At 42.1% G+C, this 26714-nt stretch overlaps 1 protein-coding gene across 2 annotated transcripts in view; it reads left to right on the top strand.

Annotated features, from left to right (window-relative positions):
- Positions 1-26714, top strand: part of reln (reelin) — a 399693-nt gene that overhangs the window by 102771 nt on the left and 270208 nt on the right. For both annotated transcript variants that reach the window (XM_068059265.1, XM_068059264.1), the window contains exon 4: positions 11211-11281. In XM_068059265.1, coding sequence (XP_067915366.1) covers positions 11211-11281 — 71 coding nt within the window. The remainder of the gene's footprint in view (positions 1-11210; positions 11282-26714) is intronic.

Raw genomic sequence — 26714 nt, 5'->3', positions numbered from 1 at the left:
GTATATTGGGATGATTTTCCACTTTGTAACCTGGGGTGCTGAGGCTAATTGTAACACCCTTGTGGCCAACTTGGCTAACCCTACTGGGTATAGACCAGGAATCAAACTTGAGATCTTCCTGCCTGTATGGCTCAGTATTACACCACTACATTTACCCCATAGCCATTAGGTAAGCACTTATAAATAAGAAAACGTGGAATGAGATAAGGATCCTCAATAATAATAAAAGCAAAATACTGCAGATGCTGGAAAACAGAAATAAAAACATAGTGCTGGAAATACTCAGCAGGTCAGGCAGCATCTGTTGAAAGAGAAGCAGAGTTAATGTTTCAAGTCTGTGACCTTACACCAGAACTGGCAAAGGTTAGAAAAGAATTAGGTTTTAAGCAAGTGAAGGAGAGGGGGATGGTGGGGAAGAGAGCAAAAGGGGAGGTGTGTGATAGGGCAGAGGGCAGGAGAGATTAAATAACAAAACTGTCCTGGAACAAAGACAAAGAGTGTGTTAATGCTTGTGGTGAAAGACAAAGCATTAATCCAGAGAGAGTGTTAATAGTGGAATAATGAGTAGCTCTGTCTACATGACAAACAGGCACATGGTTAAAAAATAAAACATTAAAAAAAGGCCAGTCAGGCTCTGAAGTTATTGAACTCAATATTCAGTCTGCAAGGCTGTAGAGTGCCTAATCGAAAGATCAGGTGCTGCTCCTCAAGCTTATGTTGAAGTTCACTGGAGCAGGTCATAAGCACAAATGTTGTAATGAGAGCGGGGGAAGGGGTGATGTTGAAATGGCAAGCGACCGGAAGCTCAGGGTCTTGCTCAAAGATCCTCAGCTTGCTCCTGCACACTGACTGTGTGTATTCTATCTTATCATCAACCTTATCCTATCCATTTAATCTCTTAACAAAACATTCTACCTAAATACTCCCTTATCACAAAACTAGAATATTCAACCAATTACATTATTCATCTCTGGCTTGCTGCCCCCAGTAGTATAGTAACTATTGTGTCCAATGGAGTATTTGATCATCTTACTCTATATTTATGCCGACAACCTTAGTTTTAGAGATACAGCACTGAAACAGACCCTTCGGCCCACCGAGTCTGTGCCAACCATCAACCACCCATTTATACTAATCCTACACTAATCCCATATTCCTACCACATCCCCACCTGTCCCTATATTTCCCTACCACCTACCTATACTAGGGGCAATTTATAATGGCCAATTAACCTATCAACCTGCAAGTCTTTGGCATGTGGGAGGAAACTGGAGCACCCGGAGGAAACCCACGCAGACACAGGGAGAACTTGCAAACTCCACACAGGCAGTACCCAGAATTGAACCTGGGTCGCTGGAGCTGTGAGGCTGCAGTGCTAACCACTGCGCCACTGTGCCGCCCTAACCTTGATCCCAACCAGATATTTTCTAACTCGGCACAAATTGCTTTAGCTGGAACTCTGTTCCATGTAACCACTGCTCAATTGAAGCTGGTTAATTTATACTCACGTCCTCCAGTTCTGTGCTCTGAATCCATGATAATAACAAGTCCAGCTCTTGTGAAAAATGTAGAGCCTAAATCCTAGAATCATCCTTGTTGCTTTTCTCAGGGCCCACTTCTACAATTTGGTGGGGAACTATTGTCTATTTTGAAAGCTGACAATGTTATTTAATAGGTAAAATGTTAAGGTTTCAACATCATTCTGAAACTAATTAAAATTTTAGCCCCAACTTTACCTTAATGGAAATTAACAATTATAAAGGACTGCTTTAATGGTAAGCAGAACTGTGTGTATATGTGTATGTAAGTGTTGTCCCTTTCTGGTCTAAGTCGGTAGGCCTGTTTTTAAATTAGAAAATGCTATTATTAGATATAATAAGTGCAGTAGATACAGCAGGATGAGGCAGATATATGGCCTGGAGTTGGAAATAAATCAAAATGTGAATGATAGGAAGTTGTAACAGAGATGGAAATGAACTGGAGTTGCAGAGTGACAAGGATCAGAGTCTGGATTATGTTATGAATGAATATCCTTGTGGTGGTATGACATGAAATATTAGAATCATAGAATGGTTATAGCACAGAAGGAGGTCATTCAGCCCATAGTGCCCCTGCTGACTCTCTGCAACAGCAACTCAGCTAGTCCCACTCCCCTGCCATTTCTCCATAGCCCCGCAATTTTTTTCTCTTCAGGTGCTTATCCAATTCCCTTTTGAAAGCCACAATTGAATCTGTCTTAGGCAGTGCATTTGAGATCCTAGCCGCTCGCTGAGTAAAAATGTTTTTCCTTAGCTAACAGTTTGTTCTCTTGCCAATCACCTTAAATTGGTGTTCACTGGTTCTTGACTCTTCCACCAATGGGAACAGTTTCTCTCTGTCTACTCTGTCTAGACTCCTCATGATTTTGAATCCCCTCTCAAACTTCTCTAAAGAGAACAGCGTCAACTTCTCCCATCTGCACATAACTGAAGTCCCTATCCTTGGAACCATTCTCATAAATCTTTCCTGCACTCTCTCGAAAGCCTTTGGATCCTCCCTAAAGTGTGGTGCCCAAAATTGGGCACAATACTCCAGTTGAGACTGAACCAGTCGTTTATAAAAGTTCATTGTAACATCCTTGTTTTTGTACTCTGTGCCTCTATTTATGAAGTTCGGGATCCTGTATGCCTTATTAACCACTTTCTCAACCTGTCCTGCCACCTTCAACAATTTGTGCACATGTGCCCCCGGGTCTTTCTGCTCTTGCACCCCCTTTAGAATTGGGCCCTTTTGTTTATGTTGCCTCTCCTTGCTCTTCCTGCCAAAATGTATCACTTCACACTGATCTGCATCAAATTTCATCTGCCGCGTGTCCGCCCGTTCCACCAGCCTGTCTATGTTCTCCTGAAGTCTAACACTATCCTCCTCGCAGTTCATAATACTTCCAAGTTTTGTGTCATCTGTCTGTTTGCTGTCACTCAACCAACTTTCTTGATAAATATTAATAGCCTAGTCTTGGGTGCGCAGAGCATGATTTCAAAATTTGCAGATGACACAAAACTTGGAAGGTGGCAGGACAGGTTGAGACAGGTTGAGAAAGTGGTTAATAAGGCATACAGGATCCCGAACTTCATAAATAGAGGCACAGAGTACAAAAGCAAGGAAGTTACAATGAACTTTTAAAAACGACTGGTTCAGCCTCAACAGCAATCCATGCTGCCACTTTCCCTATTATTCCATCGGCTTCAACTTTATCAAAAGCTTTTTGGGAGTCCATTTACACCTTCTTAACTGCATTGTCCTCATTAACCCTCTGTTACCTCATCAAAAAACTCGATCAATTCAGTTAAACATGATTTGCCTTGGACGAACCCATGCTGGCTTTTCTTCATTAATACACACTTGTCCAAGTGACTGGTAATTTGTCCTGGATTATCATTTCTAAGAGCCTTCCCACCACTGAGGTTAAACTGACTAGCCTGCAGTTGCTGGGTCTATGCTTACACCTTTTTATTTGGACAAGGGTGTAACATTTGCAATTCTCCAGTCCTCTGACACCACCCCTGTATTAAGGAGGATTGGACGATTATGGTCAGTATTTCCACAATTTCCACCCTTACTTCCCTCAGCATCCTCGGATGCATCCCATCTGTTCCTAGTAACTTATCAACTTTAAGTACAGCCATTCTTTCTAACATCTCTTTATCAATTTTTAGCCCATTTGGTATTTCAACTACCTCCTCTTTCACTATGACTTTGGCAACATCTTCTTCCTTGGTAAAGACAGACGGAAAGTACTCATTTAGTACCTCAGCCATGGTCTCTGCCTCCATACGGTAATCTGCTTTTTGGTCCCTAATTGGCCTCACCCTTCCTTTTAGTACACTTTTACTATTTATATGCCTATTGTAGACTTTTGAATTCCCTTTTATATTAGCTGCCAATCTCTTCTTATACTCTCTGTTTGCCATCTCTCTCATATAGTCAAGTGTTCAACATTCAAGAAGCCAAGTAGAAGTCTGGCATCTGTTAAATGAATAAGATCTGAAATATAAAACAGATTTGTGTAACTTCATATCTCTAGTTCCTTGAATGTCAAGTATTGAGCCAATAGTGTGCTGCCAACAGGTTTATTTTAATAAAAGCAATATACTGCGGATGCTGGAAATCTGAAAGAAGGGACACTGACCTGAAACGTTAACTCTGCTTCTCTCTCCACAGATGCAGCCAGACCTGCTAAGTATTTCCAGCATTTGAGGTTTATTTTAATGCCTTACATAAAGGTATAAATTCTTCAGTATTAGCAATGTTCTGTGCAATTCATATAATATCAGGAGTGGAATATTCATTCTTTAAGTGGTAGTTTCTTATGCAAAAGTCTTGTTATGATCAGGTGAGAAGGGGTGGAATGGTTCCCCTCTTTTCCCTCTCCTTGGGCTGGGTTTTATTCGTGTGCCTCGCTCTGTGGCCTTCTGACATGAAAGGGCCATCGCACAGACCCGTGATATTATGCGCAGGGGCTGATTTAAATAGGGGGGCAGAGCGGTCACCCCCAATGATGTACAGTGAGAGGCCGCTGTGTCCCCGGCAACAGTGTCTGGCACCACCACGCAGGTGCCATTTTTAAAGGGCTTTAAGCCCTTAGAAGTAATCTTAATTTTTAAAGGTAAAGTAAGCATTTATTTTATGATTGCAAAGAATAATGATATGGAGGCCCTGCCTCAACCCCCCCAAGGTCATTTCATAGCCTGAGATAATCAAAACATGCCTTTTTCCCAACCCAAATTTTACCCCCCAACCTTCTAACTTTTGCCCTTCAACCCCTTCCCACCATCCCCATATCCAATCAAAAGTCTTTTCCCCACTACCCCACCCATCCCACCCTGAAACTTTTATTGCTCCCCCCCACCCAGGTTCTCGCCTTGGAACTCCGTATGGAGTTCAGGCTGAACTTGGTGGTCTTGTGACTTTCTCTCGGTAGTCCCGATGCTTCCAACTTAAAGATGTAGACAGTGGATTTGGCTGTTCTCCTGGAGACGGTCGTGCGGGGTTGATTTTCTTCAAGGAGTCTCTGCAGCAGGGGCATCCCTGGGTGGTCCTGGTCAACAAACAGGGTTTGAAGCTTGCAAGGTGGGTTGGAGAGAGAGGGAAGAAGGAGGGACCCAACTAGGGTCTACTTTCGTCAACATCTCAGCTGCTTTCCCCTTTTACTGCAGAGAAAACAGAAACTTAAACACATGAAGGGTGGGCCTGTCACATGACTGTCACCCAGTGATTCAAACATGATTGTAACTAGTGTATTCCTCTTGCAACTTAATCAGTTCATGTCTGGGAATCCCCTTCTCACAGCTAGGGTACCATTATTCAACTGATTGGGTTTAAGACATTCCCATTATAACTTGATGAGTTCATGTCTGGGAACCCCCTCTCAGCAAGGATTGTCCATGTGATTAGGTTTAGTGACTTGTCTCCACCAGTTGAATACCTCAGGTGATTTCCTTGATGCCTTGCTAATAGAGACAAGATAGGTGGTTCACTCACATTCCCCAGGTCATTGGCTTTGATGGGTCTTTGCAGACATTGGGCTGGATTGTGGAAGGTAAATTGATGCAAATTGGGATAGCCATCTTTAGCTGTAAGCTCAAGTCACCTTTAGTCTCTTTTTAAAAATTTAATTCAGATTTCCAGCTGGTGGATTAAAAATCATCATTTGACATAAAGCATGATTTCGTAACATCTAGTAATAGCCTTAACAAGCTATAACATCAGCTTAAGCTCAACCATTTGAGATCATAACCACCACCCACTTTTTTTCAGACAGCAGCTGTTTTAATGATTCTGCTGTTGCCATTTACACCTCCTCTGGACCCATCTTTTGTTTCTTTACTTGTCCCATTACCACCCCTTTTTGCCTCGCACCATCATCCTTTTTGTCCTTTAATCTCTTCAGCCTTCGATCCTACCACAGACCTTCCCTTTTGTTCTTTCCCACCCCCACACTGTATTTGCTTAAAACCTGTAATGTTTTCTGGTTCTGCTGAAAGGTCACAGACCTGAAACGTTCTCTCTGTTTCTCTCTCTTTATGTAGCATCAGGTCAATTCAGTTGATTGTACTCTAGTGTCTGAAATTTCCCACTCCAAAACTTAAGCACATTATCTCGGCAGACATTTCATTACAGTACTGAGGGTGTGCTGCAGTATTGGAGAAGCCAACTTTGAGATGTGATGTTAAACTGAGGCCCCATCTGCCTGTTCCTGTTGGACAGGTGGATGTAAAAGATCCCATTGCACTATTTGAAGGGAGTTGTCCTGAAGTCCTCAATCAACACCTCCAAAAACCAATTAAGTGTTCATTCATTTCCTTTCTGTTTGTGATAAGGTACTATGTAAATGCACGTTTATCCTTTTCATAAACCTTTCAACAACTTAATCAGACTGGTGTGTATTTTGCAATCATGTTGCACGTAGTGTAGTATAATACCAGTGTGGTACAAGTGCTTTACTAATTTGATGTCACAGTGTTACAATGCCAGACTAGGCTAGTACCAATGTAGTCATTGTATAAAGTTATTCCTTTAGCATTCTTATCACAATTCAAGTGTAAAATTGGGTATTAGCATAAGGATTGATGAAAAGGTACAATCATGATTGACAAAACATACACAATATTAATGCAGTGCAATGTTAGTCAGAAATTTTACAGCCTTTGTTTTACAGTTTGAGATAGAGATAATCAGCACCTATTGAGGAGAGGTCTGTTCTATGCTTCGAGTGATGATATTGCTACATGTAGCTATAATATCTAAAGATGCAGGTTCTATAGTGGATTAGGGGGACTGAGCTGATTAAAGCACGAATTGATGGCCACGGCTTTAATCAGCTCAGAGACACCTATCACAGAGAAAAGCCTGCAGATTCAGTTACTGCAGCCATTAGTAGACAACTGTGTTACAATCCATCAATGTTATGACAGCACAGGTAAAAAAAAGTAATCTTAGAATGCTCTTAAAGGCTATCAGAATTAAAAGGGCATTGCTGTCATGAAAAAAATGTTTGACAAATCTTTTTTCATTTATTTAGAGATGCATGGCTGCTTGATATAAGTTATGCTGAAATCTATATTTTTACCAAATAGTTCTCCAATTCTATCTATCTTTTATTATTGAATGGTGTAGGTCATTAATGAAGGCACCATCTCTGATTTTAAAAAAAGAGTAGGAGAGAAGGTGAGATGTATTAAGAGATACTATATTTCCATGGGTAAACTCAGTCACCCTCCACAGCAACATATGCTTCTTATTCGATGTTTTAACAATTGGTTTTGAAGAAACTAGAGTACTACTCAAACCAGTTGCCAAGTATTAGAAAATAGATGAATAAAACAGGAATTAAAAGAGCACTTCCCATTTGCAGAAATAAACTAAAAGCAGAAGTTTAATTACCAAAATGTAATATTTTTACTTTTCTTTTTATTTTACATTCTACACTTATTCACTTGTTCATAATGTGACTGGCCCTAGGGATGAGACATATGTTAAGTACATATTTGTTCTGTATATGGTGACAAAAACTACACCTACAAAAAATGGGACATATTAATTTCATCATATGGAACATTTTGAACTGTTACTGAACTTGTTTAAAGAGACCACAGCAGTGGCTGAAAACATGGCTGCACATTTGCATTCTAAAAGTCAGTTGACTAAGAGAAACAATGGAACTGATCCCTGATTCAGTTAACCAGATGGATTTTGTTGAAGAGACATTGAATGTGTAAAAGGCCAGAATCCCGCCACACCCCACTGAGAGTGTCTGCCAATCGTGGGAGAAAATCCACAAACCTCAGCGGGCAGGTTGTTCCAAATAAGGAGCTAGTCATATGGCTAACCTGCTGGACAACTTGGAGTTTTTTGAATTGTGCCACACAGTTGGAGAACAGACTGCAACTGAACTCGAAGAAGACAGCACCTATCTCTCCCTCTCCCCTCTCTCACACAAAGTTCCAGGGACCCATGGAAGTAGAAGTAACTCCAACCTCAAGAGAGAAGACTCCTGCAGCCTCCTGGTAACAGCTAAATAAGTGAAAGTGTGCACTGGGTCCCAACGAGAACTGCAAGACTTAACTGCAATCAAAGCCTTCACATTGAATCCCAAAACGAGTAACTGAACTCCATATTACTTCAAACCTCTCCTCTTTAATTCTTTCTCCTCTTCTGTCTCTATTTGCATGTGTGTTTATCGCGTATGCATGCTAGCATGGTCGCATCATGTATTTTTAGTAGTTTAAACTGAATTAGAGTTTTAAGGTTAATAAACTTACACATTTCTTGTTTAAATCTAAGAAAACCTTCTGGTTGATTTCTTTGCTATTGCAATTAGCGATCAGTGAGCAAAGATTTACTGAGGGAAAGCTAAAAACACGGTGTTTTAAAAATTAAACCCTGTTACAGACAAACCAGGAATAGGCTGAGAGGGGGCCCTAGACCCCGTCCTCACCTGGTCATAACAATATGTACTTTTAACGTGGTGCATTTTGAGAGAGCTTGATTGAGGCTCAGAATTCCCACTGCTTGTCACTATGGAGATCTGTTTTACTGAATACACAAATAAGGATCATATTCTTTTCAGTTTTGCAGCTGATATGCCCACTGTGATAATTATCACTGTTAATCAGTTCATTATTCATACCCAAGAATCTAACCAGCATAAATAACCAGCCCTACCATCCTAAACTATAATGTATTATTGTAGTTATAAAACAACTCATTTGGAAATTATTATTTGTGGACTTCTCTTATAAATAGTGGTTAGAAATAATGGTTGGCAGCTATTTAATTAATGAGAGCTTACAGTGGGTTCCTACATTGAAAAATGACTGAACATTCTGTATAATTGTATACAAGAACATTCTCTTCATGCTGTAGCCATTTTTAATATGTACCTCTATGGAAACACTGGACCTAGATAACAACAAGGGCTGGTTATGAGGCCAGTGGCGGGGGATACTGCGCATCAGATGGGAAACTCAGAAGTCTAGGTCTCCCTACATGTTGTGGAGTTTTAACTCCACAGCGTGGGCATTTTGGCCCTCATAGATTCTCTGCTCTGGAACCCAGCCTGATTAACAGGCTTCAAGTCGGCTGGGGAGAACTCCGGAGCAGGCTGCAAGACCAAGTAGGTCTGATCCCCGACCTCACGGACCTTTGAATGGGAGGTGGTCTGACTTGGGGAGGGGTGGGGTGAAGTTTGTGAAGCCATGGTGTGTAGTGGGGTGGGAACACCCTTGCTCCACCTGGCCCACGAGCTTTGCTATGAAGGTATTTACCTTCTCCCTGAAATTGTCCTCGCCTCATTCAGCTGTCGGATTTCCCGAGGCCTGGGAATCCTGGCTGCCAACCATAAAATTTGCAGAGCAAGTTAAATCAAAGATTGAAAGCCTCATTAACATATTTAAATTGTATTCCTGCCTTCTGAGAGCGGGTTGGCTCCCTGCCCCTTGCCCTGCCTCTGTAGAAAAAAAACTGGGTGGCTTGGAGGAGGGTTGGGGTCAGGATTCAGAGCTTTAAACGTTTCACTGCCCCCCACTCCCACTCCCAGCCCAGCTTTTTTTGTGCCCAGATTTCAGCAACCCAACGCTGGGAATTTCCTCAGGACTTCTTCCTCTCGATGCTGTAACTTTGGTAGAGGTTCGGTGAAAATCCTGTTCTTGCGTGTAAAGAGGGTTTCCACTGAACTCCAGCCAAAGTCACAATGGTGAGTGGAAGAAGCCAGAAGAAAATTCGCGGCCTATGATTTAAGAGACTAGCTACTTTTAAACTCAAATCTTTAAAAGGGTATCAGGTAATGTTTATTTAAATGCTTTGTATCTGTGCATGGGCCTGTTACTTAGAGAGTTTTAGGGATGTGGTATGTCTGTGTTTTGTTATAAAATGTTGAAATTCATAAAAACCTGTAATTTCAAATCAGTAGTTTCCCTGAAATCTGCCTATGTAATCGTATCCATTATTTGAAGGGGAAAAATATGATGTACTTTCAGATAAGCTAAAGGCTGTGTGTCTTCTTTCAATAATATTGCATTGTCAATTTATTTAATTGGGAAAAACTTTGAAGAAAAATGACAACTTTTTGGAGTAAAGAATCCATAATCTATTTGTAGATTAAAAGCTGTATCTGTGTACACTTCCTGCTGTCTAACTCTTTATTTCCTCTAATGTCACATTTTCATCATCATACTTTGTTAATTAGCTCAATGTTTAAAAAAAAGCAGCAAATCAGAACTGAAAAAGTGCGGAACGTGCAAATGAAAAGTGTGAAGTGGTTCAGGAAATCTCACACACATGCACATATGCACAAAATCTGAGTAGCATTTGCCAGCTAGGCTTTAACAATATCACAGAATTGTTACAGCGTAGAAGGAGGCCATTCGGCCCATCGTATCTGCACCAGCTCTCCGAATGTGCCATTTCCCGGCCTTCTCCCCATAACCCTGCTATGCTTAAGGTTCATTGGCCAAGATTTCACACTCTCCCACCCACAATCTCCCCATTTGTAGTCAGTTGAAGAAAAATCCATCCATCTTTGAAGTATAGAGAGGGAAATTTGATTTGCAATTGATTTCTTTTGCACCTGACTTTACACCTGTTTGTGACGATTGAGGGGCAAGAGTGAGAGTGATTGATAGAACTAGTAGCAATGTAAAGCATAGTCAAATGTGACCTAACAATGCTACTATTGAACAAGACGGCTGCAATGATATAATACATTTCTTCTCTAGATTGGAACACTGCCAATTGGTAAACTGGGAATTGACTGGAGTCAAATAATTTGGCACAACAAAATGTGGGTCCCTGTAGAGATTCAATCCAGTAACCAGAAGTGTATAAAGGGCAAAGAGATTATGTTGAACTTGTATAAGATATTAGTTCGGACTCAGCTGGAGTATTGCGTCCAGTTCTGGGCGCTGCATTTTAGGAAAGATGTGAAGGCATTGGATAGAGTACAGAAAAGATTCATGGGCATGGTTCTAGGGTTGAGGAACTTCAGTTATGAAGATAAATTGGGGAAGTTAGGACTGTTTTCCTTGGAGAAGAGAGGCTGAGAGGAGATTTGATAGAGGTATTCAAAATCATGAGGGGTAAGCATATGTTATATACTGATATATTTACTTTACTGGCTTAGGAAGTGTAAAAAATTGTTACTTTATACATTTTCTTTCATCTTATTTTACAAGGGCTACGGCTACACAGAGGGGTCAAATCATATTCAAGGATGCCCTGGTTCAACAGCTGTGTGAGCAAGGAGGTAAGAGAAAACCTTGTTCACATCCGAGTAAATGTGACTTAATCCTGTTGAAATCCTGATTGCTTTTTTGCATTAAAGGTGCTAATTTTGTAATGTAGGATATATGCTAATTGAAAGCTCAGCCCACCCTTTACAAATTGAGCACAAGCATTTTAGAGGTGAAAACAAAAACAGCAAAAGCCTTGACACTGGATTTGGATTTTCTAAATTAGAATGTTAATCCAGATCAGGTTGATTTCAGAACATCTGTCACCCAGCAGTATTTCTCTATGTTGGGTCTCCTCAACATTAAGCTGCCACCAGGTTGACATGCTCGGTGGTGGGAGATTTGACCTGAGTCATTATATGTGGCATATTTGGTAATCAGATAATGGAACAAGGCATTGAACAACTAACTGGTTCATTGATTATTCCTGCAAGGATAGAGCTATCATTAGGAATAGGACTCATTCCAATTAGGTTCAGATAATGCTTAAAACACTGCATTAAGAGTTAGGGTGATTCTACCTGGACATTAGTGGGAAGCATAGCCCCATCCTAATATGCTGCATGGATCTAGCTAGTTAAGCTCCAGTGCTATCCCGATGCCCATCTGCGGGTCTCAGAGCCTTGGTTGTTGCTTAAGTATCGGGAGAGGGACTAGGTACTCTATATGAGGTAAGCAGAAACTCTATTTAAAAGTATTTCTAAATAGTTAAGTTTGGTGTCCCTTATGTCTGGTTTATACATGTTAGACAACTGTACACTAAAGAAGAGCAGTATTTTTCATGTACTTGTTGTATACAGCATGTTATAATGCTTGCCCAGCTGTGAATTTTCTTTCCAAATGGCCAATTTCACACTAAAAATGTCATTGTAATATTACAAAATTAATATTGGGCAACTCAGAGACAGAATTAATGAAAGGTCAGATCAGCTATGAAGGATCTGATGAAGGATCGCTACTTGTGTAAGGTACTACAGAACTTCCAGGTATGGAGCTATATCTGAACAGGGCTTAGTTCCTTAAGGAGAAAAAGGCAGAAAGATGGTGGGGAAATGATATAAGTACTGGAGCTGAAATGATGATCCTGAAGCCTTTTTCCCCAAGGTTAGGCTGAAAATGCATTGATCTTAAATAAATTCAGTTTGGCTTTGTCAAGGTGTAGACAGAGCAGTAAAGTAGTCTGATAAAGCATTCTCATCTTTCATGGAGCAGGAGACAAACTCATTTGGAACTCCTGATTACTCTGCTGATTATTGAAATGTTAGTGTTGATCAACTGCAGAGTTATAGACAATTTGTGATATGCTGCAACGATCAGTAAATGGCCTCTAGTGACTCATAGTTTAATCCAACCTAATTAAAGTGTTATTACTTCCTTTAGCTCACTGCAAAGTGAAAACTTGGCTCAGTTCCAAATTGCTATTTTATATTTGCATGAAATGTAAATATATCAGAGCTCCCTTCCCAAGCCAGCAGAGTTGACTTTGGTTACAGATTTTCAATGTTGATGTGTGCTCCCCTCCATTGTTTTATTCTATATATAGCACCCTAGCAAAAACATTTCCCAACAATCAATGCAAATTATTTCTAGGTAACCGCTCAGGAAAATGTATCACAATTGTTAATCATGCAGTGTGCCTGTCATCATCTTTCAGCAACCCAGAACAAATTTGCTGTCAGCCTTGCTGCATTCAGTTCTGTAAGCATAAAACAGATCCATAACTAAATAAAACCACTGCATTAAAAAAGTATATGACTTAAAGTAATAAGAGCTTCCAAACAAGTGATTTCAACTCTGTTATTTAATTGTTGCATTCAGAATGTATTTGTGAGCAGCTTAGATTTCATCCTTATTGTTTATGGCATCAACTGAATTCCACGACTGGATTACTAATTTATACCTACTGATCAATCTCGTGTGGCTTTGCACAGGAGGAGTCCAGACCAAACAGTTTTAGGTGAATTGAGGTTTGAGGGGAGGAGATATTCCGTCTCCATTTCTGTCCTCATTTTTATATTTCCATTATAAATTCCTATGTCCTCATTTACAATGGAAACTGCCTATGTAAACTTGTCACACTGTACTTAGATCTTCCTAGCACTGCAGCATTTCCACTAAAAGGAAGATTTAATGAGAGCATGTGTATGTAGGCAGCTTGTTATAAAATGTGGACATCAGAGTTTGTAATGGAAAAAGTTGACAAGAAGTGCACCAGCTGTAAATATTTTCATATATTACTAGTCGATCTCCATGACATTACACAAGGTAATTTGGATAATATGATCTCTATTACTCGTCTCTGAAATATTCCTGTTGCTGTTTCTCACTGTCCCTTTTGTCTCTCTCCCGCTTTTTGCTTTTCTCTCTGTCATCTTCTGTTTCTATTTCTGTCTTTCTTCCTTTTGGATGGGAGGTGGCAAGTGGCATAGTGTGGTTTGTGGGGAAAGGAGCTACTACTGCATCACTCCATTCCCAAATTCCTCACTCCTCCCAAGGGAAGAAAGCAGCAAGAGGCTAGAGGCCCCCTACTCTCAACTATTTTCCCTCCACTTCCTTCTCCCACATTCCAGTTTTCCCTCAGAGGCATTGTTTTCAAAATTAATTTTATTTTTAAAAAAGAGATTAAATAAAATGAAGAAATAAACTGTCTACCTTTCTCTCTAAATGTTTCTTTTACTCTCATCCCCCATGACTCCTTTCTTTCTCAACAACCAGTTTCCCTCTTTCAATCCCTCCCTCTTTCAATCCCTCCCTCTTTCAATCCCTCCCTCTTTTAATCTCTCCCTTCCCCCTCGCACCCTTCCCCTTCTCAACTGCCCCTTTCTTTTGTTTTTTTTTGTTCAGTAAAATTATTAATTCTCAGATTTACATTTCACTTTATTTATTACCTTTCTGTTGATTCTGATTCTGTGTAAGGTTGCTTTTCCCATTCCAACCTCTATTGAACCCATCATTTAATCCATGAATATATAGTTCATTAATATTTATAATTTTTCACAAAATAGTAGACAGAATTTCAAATGTAATCTCCAAAAGATCACAAAAAATACTGGAATTTCAACAATTCAGTATTGTCAATCAGTGGCAATGAAGGTACATTGTGCACTACATGACTTCACATCATTTTGTTTACTTCTAAGAATTGTGAGGAACATTATGGAAGAATATTCTCTTTGTCTCTCGAGATAAGGAGGCCAATGGGTAAGTGCCTGGAGGTGGTCAGTGGTGTGTGGAGCGGCGCCTGGAGTGGCTATAAAGGCCAATTCTGGAGTGACAGGCTCTTCCACAGGTGCTGCAGAAAAATTTGTTTGTTGGGGCGGTTACACAGTTGGCTCTCCCCTTGCTCTTCTGTCTTTTTTCCTGCCAACTACTAAGTCTCTTCGACTCGCCACACTTTAGCCCCGCCTTTATGGCTGCTCGCCAGCTCTGGCGAACGCTGGCAACTGACTCCCACGACTTATGATCAATGTCACAGGATTTCATGTCGCGTTTGCAGACGTCTTTAAAGTGGAGACATGGACGGCCGGTGGGTCTGATACCAGTGACGAGCTCGCTGTACAATGTGTCTTTGGGGATCCTGCCATCTTCCATGCGGCTCACATGGCCAAGCCATCTCAAGCGCCGCTGACTCAGTAGTGTGTATAAGCTGGGGATGTTGGCCATCTCGAGGACTTCTGTGTTGGAGATACGGTCCTGCCACCTGATGCCAAGTATTCTCCGGAGGCAGCGAAGATGGAATGAATTGAGACGTCGCTCTTGGCTGGCATACGTTGTCCAGGCCTCGCTACCATAGAGCAAGGTACTGAGGACACAGGCTTGATACACTCGGACTTTTGTGTTCCGTGTCAGTGCGCCATTTTCCCACACTCTCTTGGCCAGTCTGGACATAGCAGTGGAAGCCTTTCCCATGCGCTTGTTGATTTCTGCATCTAGAGACAGGTTACTGGTGATAGTTGAGCCTAGGTAGGTGAACTCTTGAACCACTTCCAGAGCGTGGTCGCCAATATTGATGGATGGAGCATTTCTGACGTCCTGCCCCATGATGTTCGTTTTCTTGAGGCTGATGGTTAGGCCAAATTCATTGCAGGCAGCCACAAATATACACAGTCAAATATATGTGTTAGTGCTTGGTAATCATTTCCAGGTAACTCAATGGGCTGAAATTTCCCTGTCCCATGGTGGTGGGTTTGGGGGATGAGGTCTGCTGGTAAAATAGGGGGAAACTGTGTCAGGTTGGCCCTGTGCCACATTCATACCATTGGGGATCTTTCCCAGGCTGGGCTGGGAAGTGGATCGGCTGCCCACTCCACGGAAGCAGGCTGCCAATTAACATTGTTAAGTCCCCAATTAGGGGCCATTATGTGGCCTTAGGTGGAACGACTCCCTGTTGCATGTCGAGGCCACCAGCTCAAGAGAGGCGGCCACCCTGTGGCAGGCCTGGTGGCTATCAGAGCCAGAGGGCAGGAAAGGCCACACCCATGGTCCAAACGATCCATCTGGAGGGATTTCCTCTGCGCTCCAAGGTGCCTATTGGCTTTGTCCCTCAGAATTATTTATTTAAATGTAGACTTACGAGGGCGCCTCCATATTAAAGTGCATCGTGGTCTCCGACATGCCTCAGCAGCGCCCACTTCTCCCAGTGGGGCTGCCGAGGCTCCAGAGCTGACAGCCCTCTGATTGGGCCGGCAGCATTTAAAGCCCACCCATCGTCCTGAATAGGACGCATCCTGGAATATTGCTAAGCCAGACTCGCTGCTGGCAAGGCGGGCTCGGACCCCCATTTGGTCCCAACGTCAGGGTCCCAAAACCACGGAAAAATCTAGCCCACTGTGTTTAAAATACTGCTGTCATGTTGCAGTGGTATAGCACTGTGTTCTTCTGCTATCACATTGCAATGGTAGGTCACTGTGCTTTACCACTAGCATTGTCTGTATTATCTTTTGGATACTGTTCCCAGTGTCTCTTGTGAAGCTTTAGATTTTGTTAATTGAAGACCAGCAGAATGATGCATGATATTGAGTGATACTGATTTGTGTCTGCCAAGGAAAGGAAGTCGAGTTGTTGGTGGACAGGAATACTCAGCCTACTCATATTCAAGGAAGTAACTGGGTAAAAAAAGAAAAAAAGCCTTTCTTGTGCTGAGAGGGTGTGGGTAGATTGCTGACACAAGAGCCGAGTTAATTCATCCGACAGTAATAAAACACTATTTGAAGTTTTAAAGTGCGTCATTGATTGAACTGCTTATGTGAAAGACATGAGCCAGGCAATCTGCACAGTTCTGGCATATGATTGTTCCAACCACCAGCCCCGACATAAGAACTGAGAGCTTTCAAAAAAAGCTGGGAGAGCCGAATTTAACTGGACCTACTGGCAGTCCATGGATTAAAAACAATAATTTTCTGTAACATTTACTTTGCCTGTTTTTTTTTTAAGTTTGGCAGATGGTCGATGCTAAAATTGCTTTATTCACTACTGTGTCATCATCACTGCAGAATCGATGGATACAACCACTTTAACATTATCATACTTGTAATCAAAGAATGTTATTAATTGATCATGAGGTTCAATAATGAAGCAAGGCATTTTCCCAGTTGGTTCCTAGGCTGAGATTTGACTGAAGAATATGCACGTTTTAAAGGAAAAATGAAACAATGGTTCAAGATTTATCCAACAGAAGAATTACAATAATATTTACATCTTTAATTTGTAGAGTGTTATGAAGTGTGCTAGTGGAGGACAATAACTGGACTACTGCAGAAGTCCATTGCCATAGCTGCCTGTTTGCTCATAAACAAACGTGTTGCAAAATTTAAACACTTACAGCTGTCTGTGGGAAATTTTGAGCATTTCCAGGTGTACAGAAAGTATTTCCTTCTTGTATGCTTTAATCTGTAGCTTGGGTAAGGCCAAGAATGTTCCCTAGATTTATAGCATTTGGAAGCAGAATTATGATTAAGGTCAGGTATAATTTTTCTTCAATTGCTAGTGAAAATGAAATGTGTAGAACAAAGTATACCTAGGGATATGAGTGCCTCAGTCCATAGCTCATTAAAGACCAACCCATTGACTCTTAATAACTTTCTAAATTATTTGCAAGCAGTTGAATCAGAATTACAATTCATTCAGACTGAGAACCCAGGGCAAGTTTCTGAAGGTCTATTGAGTACAAGGAAGATTTAGAAAATTTATTCCAGAAGCATTAAACTTTTATACCAAGGACTGTCTCTCATATTTTGGCATTTTAATAAATGTGTTCAGACTTCGATGAAAATTTTTCAGACATAAATGTTTCATTTTTTCCCCCGATTATAATAGTTAATTTCAAAAGTTAATTATTTAACAGAGCTATAGATTCTCTGAACACGATTATTAAATCTATCTAATAAAAGATTAATCATTTGTCCGTCATATTAATATTCTCTCGGCAAGTGCAAAACTTGGGGAATTTTTATGTTTAACTGTTATACAGCTTTCAGCAATTACCTGTACGCCCCATTGTTATATTGATGGAGAAAGCGATCTCAAATAAATTTAAGGAAAATGACAAACTATGTCCCTGGAATTCTATCTCCAGCACAAAGGCATGTTTTACATCTGAGAGAGTTTGTCGCAAGAGACAGGTTTTTCCAACAGGATTGATTGGTGCTCAAATCCCTGCAGGGACCAATGGCACTTCCTTTCACCTAATGTTTTATGGATCAGTTGTCAATTACATTGGAATTTTCTGCAGACTTGCCTCACGATCCCTAAGTAATTCAAAACACTGCTGAAAACCATGAGACCACTGTTATTATGTAGTATTTGATTGGGACAAGAGAAGAAAACAATATGCAAAATTAACAAGACAATGGAGGAAAGAAAAGCACGAAGCGAGCATGATTCTCATTTCTTCCTCCTGACCCAGGATTTTACTCTTGGATTTCAGTACAATGTTTTTATTTGCATACACATGAAAGTAGTTTAATATAGAGAGGACCAATTTTCCTTTGCTAAATATTCCACATTCAGCATTTTCTGAAACTCTAAACATAGGAACAGGGACAGAAACCTAAAATATTGGGTCACTGCCCCATTTGCATTGTCACATATCCAGAGTCATCCCTGGTGTAAGTGGGAAGCTGAAATAGATGGGATTGTATGTAAATGAAATGGGAACTTCATAATGCCCTCTAAACCATTGCTCAAGGATCCTACCCAGTGAATACCTAGGTATTGGAATGCATATGGAAGTCAGGCATTAGCATTCACTGGATAGCCCCTTCAGGGCAGCTGCTTTGCGGAGTCGAGTTGGGGGGATTGGTTTGTGGGGGGTAGTGCTCTTTAGTAGCTGTTTCAGACAGGAGCTGGCAGGCCAGATTTCACAATACCTTTGCGTAGCTGCAGGCCTTTAAGGATAGTGGTCCCACCTTCTGCTCATCTAGGCCTAGTTAAATGAAATTTACAAATATGGCTGGGTTCAGCTGAGGGTGAGTTGGGCACACTGTCTGAGGCAGGGTCAGTAGGTGGAGTGTCAGGGCCAGGATGTTTGAATACTAAAAGGGAATGTTCGATTTCAAAGTACAGTCCTCACCACTGATCGTGATTTGCCCACTATACACAGTGGACAATAAAAATGCAAAATGGTGAATGAAAACATTGTCAGCTTCCAGCTCTACCTTGTTAATGTGGGACTCCTCAACATACTAAGGAGGAGTGGGAGACAGTACTTTGAAAGATAATGAAATCTAGCAGGCTGAATAATGGCCGACAAATACATGCAATCCCATTCCTCAGCTAGTATTTCACCACACTCCTGATACAAACAGTGACACTGATCTTCCAAGCAACGCCTTCAGTGGAAATGTTTGGTGCCATTTGCCCAATATAGGGGGCTTCCCATGATAAGTATGAATGGCGTAAGTGGTGGGCCCTGTAATAGGAAATTCAATCTTGAAGAATGTTTCAAATTACCACACAGTTTGAAACTTATGAAAAATGAATCACTCATAGCGAATGAAAAAAAATGTTAACATGCCTTTAAAATTAATGAAATCCAGCAAAGTTTTTGAAACATTTAATAGGATCCTGTCAGACCTACTAGTGGAACACACCTCAAATTTGTTGTTTAAAATATTAATGTATGAATTTTTATTGCATTGCTACCACACTCCTTTGTTTGTTAAGAGTAAAGATGTTACCATTTGTTTGAAATGTTTGATAACTCTGAGCTTTGAAGTAACATATGAGCTTGTTAAGAAACCGAATGACATTAACACTGTTGTAACATAGCAAACAAGGCAGTCAATTGATGCACAGCAAGCTCTCACAAACAGCAAGGTGATGATAATGACCAGATTATCTGTTTTTGATGTTGATTGAGTGATAAATAACAGCCAGGACACCACTGATGACTCCCTTTCTCTTCTTCAAATAGTACCATGGGACCTGAGAGGACAGGTGGGTCAGTTTAAAGTCTCATCTGAAGGACAACAGAGCACTCTGAGTAATGCACTGAAATATCAGCTTGGATGTTTGTGTTGAAGTGTGACTTGAACCCACAACTGCCTGATTTAGAGGCAATAGTGCTACCAACTGAGCCACAGCTGATATGGCTAATAATGAGAGTATGCTGATGGAGTGATAATTGGCCAGATTGAATTTCTCCTGCTTTTTGTGGGCAGGACACACCTGGGCAATTGTCCATTTTGTTGATTAGATGCCAGAGTTGTAGCTATACTGGAACAGTTTGACTCAAGCATGGTTAGTTCTGGAGTACGGGCCTTCAGCACTATAGCTAGGGGTTGTTGGGACCCATAGCTTCTGCTGTATCCAGTGTGCTCAGCTGTTTCTTGATATCATGTAGAGAGAATAAAACTGGATTGGCTGAAGATTGACATCTGTGATGGTGGGGACCTCAGGATAAAGCCTGGCTCGGGTATAAAATTAGAACCCGACCCAGGCCCGACCTGACAACAGCTGACCCAGGCCCGAGTCCTTTAATTTTTTTAAATGCCTGACCCAAACCCGATACATGTAGTCGCGTTTGGTTGGGTAGCCAGGCTTTACTGCAGAGTTCAGAGTCCGGACTGCACATTGCCTGCCTTGATGACCTGAATGTTCATTTGAAGATTACTTCCCAGAGCAAGGCATCACTGTCCATGTCGAGGCTGACCCAACCCAAGCCCGAATGCTGGACCCAGAAGAGAGACCCGACTCGACCCAAACCTGACACATGTCGTCTGGTCTGGTCGGGTTCAGGTCAGGTAGCCACACTTTACCTCAGGAGGAGGCTGAGATGGATCATCCACTTGGCACTTCTGGTTGAAGATGGTTGCAAAAGCTTCAGCCTTGCCTTTTGCACTCCCCTGCTGAGCTCTGCCATCATCGAGGGTGCGGATGTTCATGGAGCCTCCTCCTCTACTTAGTTGTTTAATTGTCCACCACCATTCATGACTGGATGTGGCAGGACTGCAGAGCTTTGATCTGATCCATTGTTTGTGGGATGGCTTAGTTCTATAGCATACTGCTTCTGCTGTTTAGCAAGCATGTAGTCCTACGTTATAGTTTCACCAGGTCAGTATCTCATTTTCAGGTACTCCTTTGATGCTGCTTCTGGCATGCTCTCCTATACTTTGCATTGAAGCAGGGTTGGTAGACCGGCTTGATGATAATGGTAGAGTGAGGGATATGCTGCACTTTGAAGTTACAGAGTCTAGTGGAATATAATTCTGCTGCTGCTAATGGTCCATAGCTTGTCATGGATGCCTAGTTTTAAACTGCTAGATCTGTTCTAAATCTATCCCGTTCTGCATGCAACACGATGAGTACCTGCAGTGTGAAAATAGGACTTTCTCTCCATAAAGAGGGCTGTATTTAATTGGTTCCCTGGAGATGGGCTGGAGGCAGGGTGGCCCATATAATTGCAGTGGGAGGGTGGAGGGCCCGTCGCCTTCCTGCCTAGAGACCAATTGAGTCTTCTAAGTGGCCAATTATTAGCCACAAGGGCCTCTTCCCGCTGTGACCTTCCCCCATGCAGGGAGGTCGCCCAGTGAAACAAGGCGGCCTCCCTGCAGGCTGGTGGGGGGGCCTCCTCCATGGGCAATCTGTGGCCCATGGAGGGCCCCCGACGGCAAAGGCCGACCACCTGTTAACACTGCCTCACCCCATCACCGGGACCTGTCGGGCTGGCACAAGCGAAGACCCCATCACCACTCTCTTGGCCTGGTCCCAGTCCTGATGTAGTACCAGCAGTGGCCACCTCTCTCGGTGATGCTGCCGATACTACTGAGCTTCCATCTCTCTGATTGGCTGGCAGCTCTTGGAGGCGGGATCTCCATCTTAAAAGGGACGGGGATCCCAATGCTGGGCACTTAAGTGCCTGAGTGCTGTTGAATCGTGCCGGGCAGCGAGGGGAGGGGGAGGGCTCCAAAAGGCTGAGGTGGGGTTCCCCTCACCTTTTTGGCCCATCGTGACGAGATACAGCCCAGACTGTGCAGTGCTCATTCCTACCAATACTGTCATGGACAGATGCACCTGTGTCAGCAGAATTTGGTGAGGAGGAGGTCACATAGGTATTTCACTCATGTTGGCTGTCTCACCACCTGCTGCATGCGCAATCTGGAAGCAATATTCTTCAAGACTTGGTCAGTTCAGTCAGCAGGAGTGCTACCGAGCCACTCTTTGGTGATGGACATTGAAATCCCCCACCCTGGGTATAATCTGTTCCCTTGCCACCCTCTGCGCTTCTTCCAAGTGGTGTTCAACATGGAGCAATACTGGGTTTTTTTTTCATTTGTGGGATGTTGGCGTCACTGTCTTGGCCAGCATTTATTGCCCATCCCTAATAGACCTGGAACTGAATGGCTTGCTTGGCCATTTCAGAGGGCATTTAAGTGTCAACCACATTGCTGTGGGTCTGGAGTCACATATAGGCCAGATCGGGTAAAGACTGCAGTTTTCCTTCCCAAAAGGACATCAATGAACCAGATGGGTTTTTACAACAATCGGCAATGGTTTCATGTTCACCATTAGACTAGCTTTTAATTCCAGATTTATTAATTGAATTCAAATTTCACCATCTGCCTTGGTGGGATTCAAAGCCACGTCCCCAGAGCATTAGCTTGGCCTCTGGATTATTAGTCCAGTAACATTACCACAACGCCATCACCTCCCCCTTAATGAACTGATTCACCAGCTGAAGGAGTTAATCGGGGGGTTTCCCTGCCCATTTTTGACCCGACGCCATGGGTCTTCATGGGGCCCAGAGCCAATGTTGAAGACTCCCAGGGTCACTGCTTTCCCACTGTACACCATAGTACTGTCACCTCTCTTGACTCTGACCTGCTGGTGGGATAGGACATAACCAGGGATGGTGATTGAGGAGTCTGGGATGTTGTCTGATAAGTATGAAACAAAAGCAGAATATGTGGGAAATACTCAGCATGACAATTGGCACCTGTGGAGAGAACAAGCAAATTAATGTTTTCAGATGTAACCATTCGTTAGAACTGATAATGGGTTAGAATCATACAGCAACAGAAGGAGGCTATTTGGCCTGTAGTGAATATGCCACTCTCTCAATTATTCCCACTCCCCTGCTCTTTCCCTACAGCCCTACAAATTTTACCTTTTTAAGTGGAGTTTTCCAATTCACTTTTGAAAGTTACCGTTGAATATGCTTCCACTACCCTTTCAGGCAAACTTCTATCCTTGAACTTTTAAGGGCCTTGCACAGCACACTCTTTCCCCCCTCAATGGGACAGGTTGCCACTCCACGTTTCTGGTGACAAAGCAGAGCAGGTGCTCTATTCCTCCACTGGTGCGGGGTGCCCATCCCAATAATTAAATGATCCTTTCGCTGGGATTTGGGATGGGGCCATGTAAAGGCCAGTGCAGCAAGGAGAGGTCCCAGCCTCTCGCACTTTTACTTACCCTGAATGTGTTCATAGATTTTGAAGCTTTTGGGTTACATGCAGCACAAGTGCAAGGTGTTAGTGCATAAAATGAATTGAAAAACATTGCCCTATGCTTTTGAAGCAGTCATCTTTGCATCACCTAGAAAGCGGTGGAAGCTTTCGAAGAAACTTTAGCTTCACCTGTAGATTACTGTAAAGAGAAGCGGCACAGTGGCGCAGTGGTTAGCACCGCAGCCTCGCAGCTCCAAGGACCCGGGTTCGATTCCGGGTACTGCCTGTGTGGAGTTTGCAAGTTCTCCCTGTGTCTGCGTGGGTTTTCTCCGGGTGCTCCGGTTTCCTCCCACAAGCCAAAAGACTTGCAGGTTGATAGGTAAATTGGCTATTATAAATTGTCACTAGTATAGGTAGGTGGTAGGGAAATATAGGAACAGGTGGGGGTGTTTGGTAGTAATATGGGACTAGTGTAGGATTAGTATAAATGGGTGGTTGATGTTCGGCACAGACTCGGTGGGCCGAAGGGCCTGTTTCAGTGCTGTATCTCTAATCTAATCTAATCTAATCACACTGGATGTAAACAAAGCTTTTCCCCAAAATCTCCTCTTTTATCAAAGGTGTCTGATAGTCATGAATGGAAGATTCTGCTCTACCTCTGTACTAAATATGATTCAAATCATAACAAGAAAAATCAATTCTCATTTCTCCCAAGGCAGTCAATAACTTGACAGTTAACTTTTAATATATGGTAGCAGTAACTGTCAGTTGACTGACTGCATTTGTATTTGTTTTCAATTCAATAATTCTTTCTTCTAAAATGTGTTAGGTTATTTTGTGATTCTGAAGATGAGGGATGTGAGTCTTGGGGAATGGGACACTCTTCCATCCAGTGTAACAATCCAACACAGATAAAGCATGAGTCATATGCAGAGTAAAGCTCCCCCAGCCAACATGCTTCAATTTGAAACTTGCTGCACCAGTTGTCACATTTCCATTTCCCACATCACTAACCTCTGAATGAGACTGACAATGTAGAGGAGACCAAATGCAGATTGGGTGACCGCTTTGCTGAACACATCTGCTCAGTCCAAAAGCATGACCCCAAGCTTCCGGTTGCTTACCATTTCAACACACTCCACTGCTCGCATGCCAACATTTCCGTCTCTGGCCTGCTCTAGTGTTCCAGTGAACATCAATGCAAACTCAAGGAGCAGCACCTGATTTTTCGATTAGGCACTCTACAGCCTTGCAGACTGAACATTGAGTTCAATAACTTCAGAGAATGACTGGCCTTTTTTTAATGTTTTATTTTTTAACCATGTGCCTGCTTTTCATGTAGTCAGAACTGCTCATTATTCCACTATTAACAGTCTGTCTGGACTAATGCTTTGTCTTTCACCACAAGCATTAACACACACTTTGCCTTTGTCCCAGGACAGCTTTGTTATTTAATCTCTCCTGCCCTATCGAACACCTTCCCCTTTGTTCTCTCCCCCACCCCCTCCCCTTCACTTGCTTAAAACCTAATTCTTTTCTAAACTTTGCCAGTTCTGATGAAAGGTCACTGACCTGAAACGTTAACTTTGCTTCTCTCTCCACAGATGCTGCCAGACCTGCTGAGTATTTCCAGCACTTTTTGTTTTTGTTTCAGATTTCCAGCATCTGCAGTATTTTGCTTTTCTTTTAGATGATGAGAGGCTGTTTCCCCTGATTGGGTAATCTAGAACTAGAAGTCACAGTCTCCAGAATAAGGAATTAGTCATTTAGGACTGAGATGAGGAGAATTTTTTTCAAAGGATTGTGAATCTTTGGAATTTTCTACCACAGAGGGCATTGGATACACAGTTGTTGATCATATTCAAGACAGCGATCCATAGATTTTTGGATACTAAGGGAATCAAGGGATATGGGCATAGTGTAGGAAGGTAGAGTTGACTTAAAAGATCAGCCATGATCTTATTGAATGGCGCAGAAGGATCAAATAAGAGCAGGAGTAGGCCATTCAGCCCATTGAGCCCGCCCCGCCATTAAACATGATCATGGCTGATCTTCCACTTCAATGCCTTTTTCCCACACTATCCTCATATCTCCTAATGTCATTTGTATTTAGAAATCTGTCGATCTCTGCTTTAAACATACTCAATGATTTGAGCTTCCACAGCCCTCTGGGGTAGAGAATTCCAAAGATTCACAACCCTTTGAGTAAAGAAATCTTTCCTCATCTATGTCCTAAGTGGCTTCCTCCTTATTTTGAAATGTGTCCCCTGGTTCTAGACTCCCCGACCAGGGGAAACATCTTAGCTGCATCTACCCTGTGTATCCCTTTTAAGTATTTTGTAGGTTTCAATGAGATCACCCCTCATTCTTCGAAACTCTAGAGAATACAGGCCCAGTTTCCCCAATCTCTCTTCATATTACAGTCCCGTAAACCTGGGAATAAGTCTGGTGAACCTTCGTTGCACTCCCTCTATGGCAATAATATCCTTTCTAAGGTAAGGAGACCAAAACTGCACACAATTCTTCAGGTGCAGTCTAACCAAGGTTCTATACAATTGGAACAAGACTTCACTACTCCTGTATGCAAATCCTATCGCGATAAAGGCTAACAAACCATTAGCCTTCTTAATTGCTTGCTGCACCTGCATGTTTGTTTTCATTGACTTATTGACAAGGACACCCAGGTCCCTTTGTACATCTACGCTTTCTAATCTCTTACCATTTAAGAAATACTCTGCACATCTATTCCTCCTACCAAAGTGGATAACCTCACACTTTTCCTCATTATATTCCATCTGCCACATTCTTGCCCACTCACTAAGTCTATCCAAATCCCTTTGAAGCCACTTTGAATCTTCCTCACAACACACATTCCCACCTAGTTTTGTGTCATCCGTGAACTTAGAAATATGATATTTGGTCCTCACATCCAAATCATTGATATATATTGTGGACAACTGAGGCCCAAGCACTGATCCCTGCGGTACCCCACTAGTCACAGCCTGCGAACCTGAGAATGACCCGTTTATTCCTACTCTCTGCTTTCTGCCTGTTCACCAATCCTTAATCCATGCCAGTATATTACCTCCTATCCCATGTGCTTTAATTTTGCTAACCAACCTCCTGTGGGGGACTTTATCAAAAGCCTTCTGAAAATCCAAGTATACCATGTCCACTGACTCCCCTTTATTAATTCTGTTAGTAACATCCTCAAAAACTCCAAAGCTTCATCAAACATAATTTCCCATTCATAAATCCATGTTGACTATGCCTAATCAGATCATTGTTATCCAAGTGTCCATTTATCACATCTTTTAGAATAGATTCTAACATTTCCCAACATCTGATGTCGGGCTAACAGGTCTGTAATTCCCTATTTTCTCTCCCCCTCCCTTCTTAAATAGTGGGGTGACATTTGCGACCTTCCAATCTGCACCAAACACTCCAGAATCTATAGAATTTTGGAATATGATCACCAATACATCCACTACCTCCTTGGCTACCTCTTTCAACACTCTGGGATGTAGAATATCAGGTGCAGGAGACTTACAAACGTTTAGCT

Source organism: Heterodontus francisci, chromosome 27 (genome assembly GCF_036365525.1).
Source record: "Heterodontus francisci isolate sHetFra1 chromosome 27, sHetFra1.hap1, whole genome shotgun sequence".
Classification (NCBI taxonomy): Eukaryota; Metazoa; Chordata; class Chondrichthyes; order Heterodontiformes; family Heterodontidae; genus Heterodontus; species Heterodontus francisci.
Note: the sequence above shows the minus strand (reverse complement) of the source record. Positions and strands in the feature narration are given on the sequence as shown.